This window comes from Vicia villosa, linkage group LG3 (assembly GCF_029867415.1).
Source record: "Vicia villosa cultivar HV-30 ecotype Madison, WI linkage group LG3, Vvil1.0, whole genome shotgun sequence".
Taxonomy (NCBI): Eukaryota; Viridiplantae; Streptophyta; class Magnoliopsida; order Fabales; family Fabaceae; genus Vicia; species Vicia villosa.
This window is the reverse complement of record NC_081182.1, coordinates 139,480,449-139,495,392: the sequence shown is the minus strand read 5'-3', so window position 1 is coordinate 139,495,392 and position 14,944 is coordinate 139,480,449. Positions and strand designations below refer to the sequence as shown.

General features: G+C 32.8%; 1 protein-coding gene across 1 annotated transcript; it reads left to right on the top strand.

Moving 5' to 3' along the window:
• Positions 1-12,911: 12,911 nt before the first annotated feature.
• Positions 12,912-14,531, top strand: LOC131662458 (hydroxycinnamoyl-CoA:piscidic acid hydroxycinnamoyltransferase-like). The gene has a single exon (XM_058932233.1). It carries the CDS (start codon positions 12,972-12,974, stop codon positions 14,325-14,327), a length of 1,356 nt encoding a protein of 451 aa, XP_058788216.1. The 5' UTR covers positions 12,912-12,971; the 3' UTR covers positions 14,328-14,531.
• Positions 14,532-14,944: the final 413 nt, after the last annotated feature.

Here is a 14,944-nt window from a genome sequence, read left to right as displayed (position 1 = left end):
AATTAGGGATCTTTTTGCCACACGAAGAATTGGAGGATTGAGAAAGGAAGCCTATGCAATTGGGGAAGAAAAGAGAACTCTCATGAGCGGAAGCCATTGAAGATCAAAGTTCATCATCTCTATTGTAATGTCTTTATTTGATATCTTTGTAATTTCTTTGGATGATATGAGTAGCTAAACCCCCCCAAAGCTAGGGGGTGTCCCTGATTAACATTTGTGATGATTTTGAATTCTGAATTTCAATAATATATTTCTCTTTCATGTTCAATTTAATGGTATAAGGTTTTTAATGCTTTCCTCGTCGGACCAACTGGATTGATTTATGACTGACAATTAGGATTGACATCCATTGTTAGGGTTTGTATACCATTATACTATAGTAGATATCACCTAGGACTAGGGATACCCTATAGTAACCGGATTGTTCTTGATTATAATAATACTTGATTTGATCACTAATTTCGAAGGACTTTGGGATTAGGATTTCAATGTTCAAAGGTTTGCCCACTAAGGACTTAGGAGCAAATACCCTTAAGAACCGGTAATTGATAAGTTGAATTTTGTTAATGAAACAAGGGTTCAGAATTGTTACATGTTAATGCACACACCTACCCTGGCATGTTACTCATATTTGGCTAAATCAACCTTTTTAAGTTTATTTGCAATTTAATTCGTACTCATAAAAACCAAAACCCCAAGGCTTTTTGTTTAATTGAATTCCTACTAACTCCATAATATCACGCAGTCCTGCAGTCCTTGAGATCGATATTCGAGGAATTTTCCCTTTATTACTACAGAGGAAAAATAGTACACTTGCTATTTTACCGATCAAGTTTTTGGCGCCGTTGCCGGGGACTGCCGAAAATTATAGAGTTTTTAGATTTATTTCAATTAGAATTTTGTTGCTCTGCGACTAAAATTTTACTTTCTGAAAAAAAAATTTATTTTATTTTTGTTCAATTTCAACTAATCTGCTTTAATCCTTGTATGCGAGGAAAGTCCTCAGCTAATTTATCTTTTGATGCAGAACCTGAAAGATCTTTGCACGCTAGGCTTAGAAAAGCTAAAAAAGCAAGACTGGCAGAGTCAACCATAGAACTCGTGATTCAAGAACCAGAAAAAGAGGAAAAAGCTTCAGATCATTCTGGTCATTCAAATACAGGGTCAAAATCAGATACAGAGTCAGAGACAGAGACAGTTATGGGGGAACCTCAAGAAAGGCTCCTCAGAGACTATGGTGTTGTGAATACACCGGGTGGGAGACTAACAATTGTCAACCAACCGGTGAATGTTCCTAATTTTCAATTGCATCCAAGCACCATCACTCAGCTCGAAAGAAAGCCTTTCACCGGAAAGGTTAATGAAGATGCAAACAAGCACTTGCAAAGATTTTTGACCATGAGCACCACTCTGAAAATTGATGGTCATACTGAAGAAGCCAAGAAGCTAAGGATGTTTCCTTTCACCTTAGCCGAAGAGGTAGAAGAGTGGTTCTATTCCCTCCCAGCAGGCAGTATCACATCGTGGGAAGAGATGGAAAAGGCCTTCTTGAATGAGTATTTTCCAGCGTCAGTCTTTCTACGAAAAAGGTATGAAATTCTGAACTTTAAGCAGAAAGAGGGTGAACCTTTGGGAGATGCCTACAAAAGATTCAAGAGGATCCTCGTAGCATGCCCAACTCATAACATGGATCATACTGAACAGATGCAAGTATTTGTTAATGGGCTCAAAATAAAGACAAAGCAGTTGATCGATACTGCAGCCGGTGGCTCAACTAATTTCTCAACAGCCACTGGTATTAAGAAGATCATTGAAGCGATAGCTGAAAATGAGCATCTAGAGTTGTATGACAGGTGTACTAACAAACTTGAGGGAATAATTGATCTGAAGTTGGAGACTTCTAAAATTCGGGTTGAAGATGCGATAGCTGCAGAAGTTGAAAAGAAATTGAAGGCTATGAATATAGGTACACAACAAGTGGCTCAAGTTCAACAAGCTCAACCTGTCAGCTGTGAAATTTGTAATGGCCCTCACCAAAATGTATATTGTGTTGCTACTCTCAAGCAGATTGAAGAAATCAAATTCCTGAGGAAAAACAATCCGTATTCTAACACCTATAATCCAGGGTGGAAGCATCATCCAAATTTTGTTTGGAAAGATCAGCAACAACAAGGCACCCAGAAGGCAGAGTGGGAAGTGGCAATTGAAAGATTGGCTGGGCAGTGGTCTCAGTTCCAAGAAGAAACAAGAAATAACCACAGAAACACCACCGCCTCAATTAAAAATCTGGAAGTCCAAGTGGGACAAATAGCACAACACCTCACTCTACAAGCACAAGGTACCTTTCCGAGCTCAACTATGAAAAATCTGAAAGACCAAGAGAAAATAAATGCTGTCACAACAAGAAGTCAGAAAGCTGCAGATTTTGAAAAAGAAGAGGAAATAGATGACAACTTGGTCATTGAGGTAGATTTGGAAATAAGAGAGAATCCAAAAGAGCCTGAAGTTGTGGTACCATTGGTTAAGCCACTTGAAGAAAAAAATAAGAAAGATGCTAAATCGGTGATCAAGCTACCTTTCCCTTCCAGAGTGACAAAGAAAGATTCAAAAGAGAAAGACTTTGAGAAGTTTGTTGCCTTGTTTAAAAAGTTAGAAGTTAATCTCCCCTTCTTTGAAGCACTGGAGCACATGCCGTTGTATAAGAAATTTATGAAGGAGGTGATTGCTAAAAAGAGAATCGTGGGAGGAGAACCAGAAATTGCAACTGAAAAGTGTGGTATAGTCTCGCCAGCAAGGAATATCCCCATCAAAAAGAAAGATCCTGGAGCAGTGGCGATACCATGCACCATCAAGAACAGAAAGTTTAAAAAGGTACTCATTGATTCTGGTTCTAGTGTGAGTTTAATGCCGCTATCTATCTTCAAAAAACTTGAATTGGGAAAGATAAGTGAAAGTGAGACAAAATTAAAGTTCGCTGATCACACCATCAAGAAATCATATGGGGTAGCTGAAGATGTACTGGTGGAGGTTGATAAGTTTGTATTCTCCGTTGACTTCCACATCATGGACATTCCTGAAGATGAAGAAACTCCTATCCTTCTTGGGAGACCATTTTTGTTAACAAGTCGTTGCAACTTTGACATTGAGAAAGGGACACTAACAGTGAAATCATTTGATGAAGAAGTAACCTTGAAGATGTTAGAAGTCAAGAAACAAAGTGCAGGTGTACATGATCAAGCTTCTGTTGGTATGATCGAAAGTGAGGGAGAAGACCAAAGTCCAAAACATCTCCAAGAAAAAGTTTCAAGCATAGCCTCTCGGGTGGAACCAAATTATGTAGCTATCAAAAATCCTAAGAAGGCTAAGGAAGTCAAGAAGAAGGTGGAAAAGAAAGAGCAAGGTAAGAAGAAGAATGTGGGAAGTGAGTTGAAGATAAAAGTTGTCCATGCTTTTCATCTTCATGAGTACGTGGTTGCGGATGTGACAAGCAGCAAGGTGTGGAAAAGGAAATACCCTCCATAATAAAGGGTAATGGACCGTCGAGCTATGCGACGTTAAACGAAGCGCTTCGTGGGAGGAAACTCACGGTTTTAACAATTAATTTCTCTGTTTGTTTATTTTATTTTCAGGAAATAAAAGAGGACGTCTCTGGGGAAAGCTTGGAAGTGATCATTAGAGTGCATTACCCTCTGTGAGTCACCTCTCTCAGGCTCGTTCTGAAACATTGAGGCCAATGTTTAGTTCAAGTTTGGGGGAGGCTCTTCTCTTTGCATTTTATTTTTATGTTATTTTTATGTTATTGGTATGATGTGAAACCATAAAGGGAATTCTGCCCAAATTTTGACCGAAACTTTAATTTTTGTTGAAGAAGTTTTTGATCCTAAAGAGCGATCGAGAATAGTATATAGAGATGAAGCGAGGATTGTTTGAGGACAGGAAGTGCGGAATAATGTGACAAGAAGAGGTTTGTTTAAGCACCCTTGGTTCCCTAAAAGAGATACGAGTCTAACGTGTAGATTTGCACCATAGTACTTGTCTCCTGAGAAGTACTTCTCGAGTAGTTTATTGATACAGTCTGGCATAATTCAGATTCACTTGCATGATGACTGGTTGAGAAAAAAAAGAGATATAAAGTTGGCACCAAATGATGAAAAGGCGGTAAAAGGCAATCGGCTCGCTAAGTTGGGTAACCTTCACCCGGTTATTCAGCCCAAAGGAGATTGATCCCCAAACATCGTCCAAAAGGACAATATATAACTGCAAAGTTTGAAAATTTCATCGGTAAGTTAAAGTAGCAAATGCTGCTAGTTTGGTGCCAGAGAAATAAAAAAAGCCTTGATTCGTCTCATGCAGGTGATGATTATTATAAGAAATGCAGTGCCTTAATATGATTGTCCGAATGAAATAGGAGGAAAATCGGAAAGAGACTTAAGTACAAAGCATAGTTGGAGAGGTATCCGAAAGGGGAGCTTAAGGTTTAATGTTGTAATAGAGACTCGTCACGTCATGTGAATGCCAGACTAACTGTCTCTCGATCAATACAAACAGATATCTCACGTATGAACACCAGTATACTCTGAAGGTCATTAACTCTTGTAATTGTCGCTTGAGGTCAAGCAACGATTTAAGTTTGGGGAGTTTGATCAGTGGTTTTCACACATATATTTAATGTTGTTTTTATGTATCTTTAAGTTATATTATTGAGTGTTTTATTTATTTATTCGTCATTTTATGCTTTGGTTGTATATTTTAATGTTTTCAGGTTCATATGGATAAATCGGAATAAATCAGTGCAAAACTCGGAGTTTCGAAGGAATTTCAAAAACATGCTACAGGAGGCCTGACACGGGTGGCCGTGTTGCACAACACGGGCCGTGTCAGGAAGAGGGCGCAAGAAGAATGGAAAAACAGTGAAGCAACACGGGTGCCCGTGTTGCACGTCCTGGGACTTAATAAGAAAAAGAAACATAACAGGGGACCAACACGGGTACCCGTGTTGCACAACACGGCCCGTGTTGGGTTTGACGCTGATTCCAGTGATTTTTGTGATTTTGTTCAGTGGTTTGCCTGCAAGGGTGTTTTTGGGATTTCCAACCAACTTAAGTGAGTCTGCACTATTTAGGAGGGTTTTTCAAGATGAATTAGGGATCTTTTTCCACACGAAGAATTGGAGGATTGAGAAAGGAAGCCTATGCAATTGGAGAAGAACAGAGAACTCTCATGAGCGGAAGCCATTGAAGATCAAATTTCATCATTTCTATTGTAATGTCTTTATTTGATATCTTTTGTAATTTCTTTGGATGATATGAGTAGCTAAACCCCCCAATGCTAGGGGGTGTCCCTGATTAACATTTGTGATGATTTTGAATTCCGAATTTCAATAACATATTTCTCTTTCATGTTCAATTTAATGGTATAAGGTTTTTAATGCTTTCCTCGTCAGACCAACTGGATTGATTTATGACTAACAATTAGGATTGACATCCATTGTTAGGGTTTGTATACCATTATACTATAGTAGATATCACCTAGGACTAGGGATACCCTATAGTAACCGGATTGTTCTTGATTATAATAATACTTGATTTGATCACTAATTTCGAAGGACTTTGGGATTAGGATTTCAATGTTCAAAGGTTTGCCCACTAAGGACTTAGGAGCAAATACCCTTAAGAACCGGTAATTGATAAGTTGAATTTTGTTAATGAAACAAGGGTTCAGAATTGTTACATGTTAATGCACACACCTACCCTGGCATGTTACTCATATTTGGCTAAATCAACCTTTTTAAGTTTATTTGCAATTTAATTCGTACTCATAAAAACCAAAACCCCAAGGCTTTTTGTTTAATTGAATTCCTACTAACTCCATAATATCACCTAGTCCTTGAGATCGATATTCGGGGAATTTTCCCTTTATTACTACAGAGGCAAAATAGTACACTTGCTATTTTATCGATCAGTTACTAGAGCTATTAATGAAATAATAAGTTGTTGGGCCTAATTAGTGGAATAAGGTATTGGGTAATAATTGGGTTAAGCCCAAATTAGAGAGAAAGATAGTAAGAACTAAGTTAGGTCATTTCTCATAATTTTGGGAAGATAGAGAGAAGAGAAAAGAGGCAAAAGAGAAGAAGAACATATAAGAGAAGAAGAGGGGATTTGTAGATTTCTTGAAGAGGGTGGATTAAAATCAAGAGGTAAGGGTTAGAATTCAAATTAATATAGGTTTATATGAATGGGTAATGTTTGTATGTTGCTATGATCAAAATCTCTATTCTTTCAATTGTATGTTTTTAAAATGTTAGGGTTTATGTTAGATTTCATGAAATTGGTGGTTTAAACATGTTTTGGTATGATTTGATGATGATAAATGATGTATACTGATCATATATACTTTGAATTGTTGATTGGAAGTGATTTTGAGTGGAGATATAGCATTTTCGTAAGTTTGTTCGCTGTTGTATTTTTCTGCATAGTCGCGCGGCCGCTAAGCGGGCTCCAGCCCGCTAAGCGGGCCATGCTGTCAAACTTTTTATGAAACTTCAAAATGTCATAACGTTTGACCCGTAACTCCGTTTTATGCGCTGTTTGAAGCGTTTGGAAGCTAATGAAATTATCTATATGAAAGAAGTAGGATGGTTAGCACATGATTAATAAATTATGATGTTGTTAACATGTAATTATGTATATGTGCGTTATAACTTGATAATTTGTGAATAACATTGTGATGGCATGTTATGTGGTGTAATATTCATGATGTGTGTGAATGAATATATGTTATTTGAATGCTCTTATGGAGAATGATTACTTGATGACTTAATTATGATGTGGTTGTTTTAATAACATGTATGTGTGTGAATATGTGTTATGGCTTGATAAAATGTATTCATATTGTATACCGTAATGAATTGATGAGGATGTGCACAAAATATATTGGAAATTGTTTACTACATGTATAATGAGATGTTGAATTGGTGAATACTAGAGTATGATTTATATGTGATTGATAACATGTTACTTAAATTGTATTTAGGAAATATGTGAATTGAGGTTAGGTGATAATAACATGGTTGGTGCTATGATTGTTATATGTTATTTGTGATTGGATAAATGCTATGAGTTGTATTTTATTTATGATGTTTATTTGATGCATGTTGTGCAACTTTTGGTGGATAGTTCAATGTGTTAAATTATTGTGGTATGCGGTATGTTAAGATTGTTGGATGATCTTAATTGCATATGTTGTATAATAATGAACATGCATTCATGGTGGCTTTGATCCTTGTGTGGAAACATAGGCGGTGAATTTGGATTCACATGGTTGACCTTGATCCTTGATCGGAAATAGAGGTGGTGAAACTTTGGCTTCACATGTTGGCTTGGATTCTAGAGGTAGAATCGGAAGCGGTGAAACTTTGGATTCACAAGATAGACGTTGATCCTTAATTGGAAATAGGCGTAGTGGTTTTGATCTTGTCCGGATCGGAAGCGTGGCTTGGATTCTAGATATTGAATCGGAAAGCGGTGAAACATTGGGTTCCCATGGTACCACATGCATTGAGTCACATTTAGTACATTTGAGTCACATTGTGTGCTATGTGATTGTTTTGTGTTGATGTAATTGCTTTGTGTGTTAATTGATACTTGGTGTATAATTGTATATTCTTGAGAAGAGTGATGAATTGTGAAAAGTATGTTTGTTTGTATTACATTTCCCATTATCATGTTTTCTATAATAATTTGAATTCTCACATTTCTGTTTGAATGTTGCTCTTCGTTGATAACGTGCAGGTTCCGACGAGTAGTAGCTTGTCCGAGGATTTAGCCGAGGAGCTTCTGAGTCGTTGTTTTGATTAGGTAGCGAGTCATATGCTCTAGTCATGTAATAATGGGATAGGATTAGCGTGTTGAACTCATGTTTTATTTGGATTCGTACCTTGATACTACCTTATGATTATTGTATGTTGATCATTTGTTGTTGTGCGAGGCCTTAGTGCCGAATATTTTGGATATGTTGTTATGTTTTCATTTTGGATGTTTTGAGACATGATCATGGTATGGGACATGGATCATTTATACAATGCATGAGTATTCGTTATTTCCGCTGTGTATGCATAATCTTAATGAATTATGTTAATTAAAATGTCTTATATTGATGACCAGATGAATTGTATGTTTATGGATGTATAAATGTTGGTTTTTAAAAGCTTTTAGTTTTTGAAAACGTCGTTGTGACGCCCCTTGTTTATATGCATGTTTACTCTGAGTATTTGTTTATTATTATTATTTAGGGTATTATAAAGGGGTGTTACACAGTGGACACTGGTTATTGGTTGCGATTAATCCTATAAGAGAAATTGTATATTATTTGGATTCGTTAGACAATGATTGGACAACATACCCAGATTTGAAGACGATGATTGATACGTAAGTGAGTTTGTTCTAAATATTCGTGTGTATATTTATTTATCTATGTCAGATTGTTCTAAATAGTCATTTATATTTTATTATAGCGTTCTACAAGCTTTTCGATCACAAAGAGATATTCAAGTACCAAAGAGTAGAGCCAACAACATTACATGGATCAGAGTGCAGGTATATTTTCAAAATTTTGAATATATTAGTGATGATACTTGATAAAACAAGTTAAGGGGTATATCCATATATATATCCGTATTTTCTTTCCATGTGTAGTTTCCTAGTCAGCATGGTATAGATTGCGGTTATTTCATCTTGAGGTTTATGAAAGAAACTCTTCTTTTGGATCGAATAGAGATTCCATCCACGGTATGGATTTCTAACTTAGGAATCGTTTTAATATTTCTCATAAAATGACATGGTGTTTTAACTAAGTCACATACTATGTTATATTATTATGTAGTACTTTGACGAATTCAAGTGTGCTCATTACTCAAAAGATCAATTGGATGAACTTATGGAGGAATGATGTCAATTCATTATAGAGTTGAGAATTTTATAAGGTATATTGTCTTTCTTTCAGTGATGAGAATTTTGAGAATAACTTTCGAGTTTTGAGTATAAATTCGAATAAAGTTTTGTTTTATCATGGTATGAATTTCGATCTTTTGGTTTTGTTTCAGGTTATAGGTGTAGATGTAGAAGATAGAGCTAACAAGTTCATTGTTGTTGTTGTTTTAGAAATTCTCGAAGATAGTAATATGTATATTTAACATAAATTTAGCATTTTAGAATTTTCAAGTTGTATCATCAATTTGCAAGTTGTTGTATATATCATGAATTATATATATGTAGATTTTTTGTATATGAAAATTTGGTGCATATTTATTGGATGGAAGCTACCAAATCTGATGTAAAATATGGTGAAAATCTGGTGCAAGACCTGGTGAAAATCTGGTGCAAAATGTGGTGAAAACCTGGTGAAAATTTATTATATATATTGGCAGCGGTTTCTGTAAGTGAAAATAAGTTTTATATTTAAAAAATTTCATGAACATTAGACAACGCTTAAAGAGAAAAGCACTATTCGAAATGGGGAAAAGCGTTTCCTAAAATGGGGAATAGACCACGCTTTTAAAGAAAAGCGCTGTCTAAAGTGATGCCTAAAAGATAACCAAAAGCGCTGTCTAAAGAGAAAGCGCTGCTAAAGGGGTACTTTCCAAAGTGTTGTCTAAAGGGGTGCATAAGAAAGCGCTTTTAAAGTCAAAGTGCTGCCTAAAGGGGACATATAGCAGCACTTTTACATTAATCCAAAGCGCTGTCTTTATTTATAGCAGCGCTGATTTAGGCAACGCTTTAAAGCGCTGTCTATGGCCATAAAAGCGTTGTGATATTTTGTATTTTTCATGAGAAAGTTTCATAAAAAGATGTAAAAATTAAAGTTATGCATTTTTACTTTTCATCCCTTTAAATAATTTAAGTTGTTTGGGGGACCAAAAGTTAAAATTCTTAACTTTAGAAAACTGATTTTTTAACGAAATTTTTTAAAAAGATAAAAATGCCTAAATTTAAAGGAATTTTGAAACATCTTTAGTCCTTTAATTAATTATTAATTATAGAGAAAAGAAAAATAAAAATAAATTTAATGCAGTTTAAATAAATTTCACTCAGAAAAAAAATTAAAAAATTAATTCTTACGATTTGGAATAACACAATCATAATTTTTTCTTAATTTATATTTTGGGAGGGGAGGGTATCTTTTATCCAAAATTGTATTTGTAGTCGTACTCCTACAACTTAATATTACTGTTGGCAAGTGGTCATTTAAATGTTAGAGGCCGATGCAATTAATAACAGCAATAATTGGAAATCCAGTGGCTGTTATCCAAACAAGTATGTGAACCAAATTACAGCTTAATTAATGTTGATAGTTCCATACAGTCAATGACAGCTCCATACGGCTTTTGCTACAGCTTAACTAATGTTGATAGCAACATATAGTTAATGATATTTATCAACTTCAACTATCTATCTATTAAAGAAAGATGCATGCAAACTACCAATATTATCCTTCATTTAAAAAAATTAACACTTGCAAAAGGTTAAAATTGTAAAAACTTAATCACTCAATTAATTCACCTCTCTTCAACTAAATGCTACCAAGTGTCAAGTTTTTATTTGATACTTTTTCAACTTTCACTTTTTTCTCCACTCCTCACTCTTTCACTCACCATTTCTCTTTCCTACACTTTTTCACTTTCATTTTAATTTCTCTTTTTATTTTTCTAAACATAAATAAATAAATAAATTGAATGAAGAGCAACACATAAAATTTTACTCAACCAAAAACATAATTATTTTATGATTATTAAAAAAATTATTTTCAAATGTCAAAATTCTTATTTTTCTCACGGGCCACTATGAGCAAAATATCGATTTTATTGTCTTTATTTGAGACAGAGAATTCTTATTTCAAAATGTCAAATTTTTTGTTTTTCTCACAGGCTACTATGAGCAAAATATATATTTTATTTTAACTAACAACTGTCTTTATTTGAGACACAAAAATTTTATTTTTAAATGTCCAAATTTTTTATTTTTCTCACGGGCCACAGACCCCTATCAGCAAATACCTATTTTATTTTAATTAACCATTGTCTTTATTTGAGACATAAAATTTTATTTTTAAATGTAAAAATTTTTAATATTCTCTTTGTTATTTTTATTTGAGACACAAAATTTTTATTTTCAAATGTCAAAATTTATATTTTTTCACGGGCCACTATCAGAAAAAACATTTTTTATTTTAATTACAATTGTTTGTTTTTATTTAAGACACAAAACTTTTATTTTCAAATATCAAAATTAAATTTATAAAATAATAATAATAATTATTATTATTTATTTTATAATTAAATAACTCATTTCAAATTTACATATATATTTAAATAAAATTTATATAATATCAAATAAATTTACCCGTGCGAATGCACGGGTTTCTTGCTAGTTGGATAATAGTAATATGTGTCCTACGATTAAAAAGTTTGTCTAAAATAAAATAAAAAAATAAAATTAATTATAACAATATTTTATATGGATAGATGAAAATGTGTTAAAATTTATAAAAGCAGAAATAAGTCTCATATTTATATATGAATTAAAAATTATGATCCAGAATTTTTTTATAAAAATAACTTAAATATTTATCATATCTGTAAAAGTAAATAAATAATTTATAGGCATAGTGTACAACTTCCTCCGTTCAAAAATATGTGTCACATTTAAAAGAAAAAAAAATTTGTTCCAAAATACTTGTCACTTTAAATTATTAATACAATTTTATATTAAATTTTCTAATTATATCCTCTAATAAATACTCTTAATTTATTTTTTTATTATTTAATATTAATGTTAATTGAATATATCAATAGTTAATCAAGATAATTTCGTAAAATTATTATTATCTTTTTTATTTATTATTGTTTCCTAATCTGTATGAAATACTCAAATGTGACAAATAATATAGGACTGGCGGAGTATAATATATACATCAATATCTTCAAATAAAACTATTTATAAATAAAATTATGTATATTTATTGAATTTGAATTAAAAAAGATTTAAAAAATTTGAATAACATGAATTCAATATATAACTATTTGACACTAAGAATATAAAAATTAGATATTACGGTATAAAAAATATGTACATTCTTATTCAATAGAAATATCTTATTCTGCTATATCAGTAATTTAAAATTTACAGTATGACTTGGCAGTGTAAAACTTTTTTACACGGTCAGTGCATCACTTATTTTTCTTATAAATTATTAACAAATAAATTTATTTAGAATAATAAATATAAAATAAATTTATCTATTCAAATAAATAACTATCATATATTCATAATACGAATTAAGATTTTCACAAAGTCTTCACGTATTTAATATATTAATGTTCATTCGTTCTAAGATATAATGGTTTATGAAAATACATATTTAAAATTTTCAGTCGTAATATTGTCATATTCAACATCGGTAGTGGTTACATCAAGATCAAAGAATTTAAAAATGCGAAAAGCTAATATGTGCTCCAAGAGCACAAGTTAATGATATATTTATAAAAATATTTTGTTGAAACGTGTGCATTCAATGTATCGAAATTTTAAATATAATTTTATTGCATTTAATTACATTTAACTTTTTTCTATTTATAGTATCTTTAACATGTGCCCTATGACCATTTAAAAATTAATGTAAATTTTTAATTGTTTTAAAATAAAATATAAAAAATCAAACATCAAACATTCAATAGAGTTGCTACGTGTGTTGAATGCAGTACTTGCTTCCGGTCCCATTCTACAACCTAGATCAAAGCAAAATGTTAATACAATTGATTTCTTTTGTCTCTCGAGACATCCAATAGATTATTATTGGTACGTGTTAAATGCGATATCATACCCTTATATTTTACTATAAATATACATGATGCTATTGTCATATATATCATCATAAAGCATTGCAGCTTCTTACACATTAAGAATCAAAACAAAATGGTAACCATTACAGCTTCTTACACTGTGATACCAAACGAACCAACTCCACATGGTCGTTTATGGCTCTCTGATATTGATCAAGTCGTACGTATGCGCCACACACCAACTATTTACATTTACAAACCATACCAGAATCCTGAAAATGCCATTGAAACCTTGAAAACATCTCTCTCCAAAATTCTAGTTCAGTACTATCCTATGGCGGGTAGACTGTGTTACACGGAAGGTGCTAGATTAGAATTGAATCTCAATGCAAAAGGTGCTATTTTGCTTGAGGCTCAAACCAGTAAAACAATTCATGATTATGGTGACTTTTCACCTTCTGACTCAACCAAAGAGCTTGTTCCAGTAATGGATTATAATCAACCCATTGAAGATATTCCATTGTTTGTTGTGCAGCTCACAAGGTTCCAAAACAATGAAGGCTTTGCAATTGGAGTTGCTTTTTTCCATCCTTTATCAGATGGACTTGGAGCCATTAGATTCATCAACTCATGGGCTAAAATAGCTAGAGGAGAAACACTTGAGGCTAATGAGTTACGTCCCTTTCTTGATAGAACATTACTCAAATTTTCACACACTCCTTTGGCACCTTGTTTTGAGCACATGGAGTTAAAGCCACTACCTCTCATTCTTGGAAGAGAAGACACAAGTGAAGAAAGAAAGAAAAAAACTTCAGCAACATTGTTGAGACTCTCACCAGAACAAGTTGATAAGCTGAAGATAAAAGCCAATGAAAATGATATTCTAGCAATGAAGAAAAAAGGGTCAAGGGCTTTTAGTAGATATGAGGCAATTGGTGCACATTTATGGAGATGTGCATCTAAGGCACGTGAGCTTGAAGAGAATCAAGAAAGTGTTGTTAGATTCAATGCTGATGTTAGAACAAGGATGATTCCAAATCTTCCTAAAAACTATTTTGGGAATGCTTTGACACAAACAGCAGCAAAAGGGTATGTTGGAGAAATCACATCAAAGCCATTAGGTTATGTTTCACAAATGATAAGGGAAGCTAGTGAGATTGTAACAGATGAATTTATAAGGTCACAAATTGATGTTATTAGGGGATTTGAACATTTGGATGATGCAAGGGCTTTGTTTTTAGGTGAAGGTGAGAATATTCCATATTTTGGGAATCCTAATTTTCATTTAACTAGTTGGATGAGTATGCCTGTTTATGAAGCTGATTTTGGATGGGGAAAGCCTGTTTATTTTGGAATAGCTTATGTGTCTCCGCATGATAGGGCAGTGATTCTTCTTAGTCCTGATGGAGATGGATCTATTCTTGTGTGTTTGCATTTTCAGAATGCACATTTGGAGCTTTTCAAGAAGTTCTTCTATGGTGATATTTGAAATTGCTACTTTTCATTTATCAATGATTTAGTTGAGTGTGTTGTTTGCTTTAATATTATGCTTGTTAGTACTGTGTTGGAAACTAGAGATTGAAGTGAAGATGTTTTACAACTTTAAATATTTAATTAAATAAAAATTTATTTTTTTCCTGGTGTATCACTCTAATTTCATAGTCAAAATGAATAAAAAATCATTCCTTTGGAATTTTGCTGGGAGTCTCATATAGGTCTTTTTGAATCATCGATAGAAGTAGTAGGTCTTCTTGATTCATCAATACAAAAAATATAAATTTAAGATTGTCTTAAATAATTTGGAGATTCTTTTTTAATTTTAAAAGTCAATCTATAATTTAAAATTTTATTTGATTTAAATTGTAAATAACATAAAAAAAATTTTAAAAAATCTATAAATATTTCAAAATGCAAACTAAACAACATTCTTGCAACTGACACTGCATGCATTTACTTTTTGAAATTATAATTTTTGTTTTTATGTAACCAAAAATATTTATTGGAAGTTTGACTCAAAAATATAATTTTTTTTTTAATTTTTTGTGTTGTGGAGTTTCTATATATTTTTAGTGTATCAAAAAATTTGAATCCCTTAACTATTGTAGA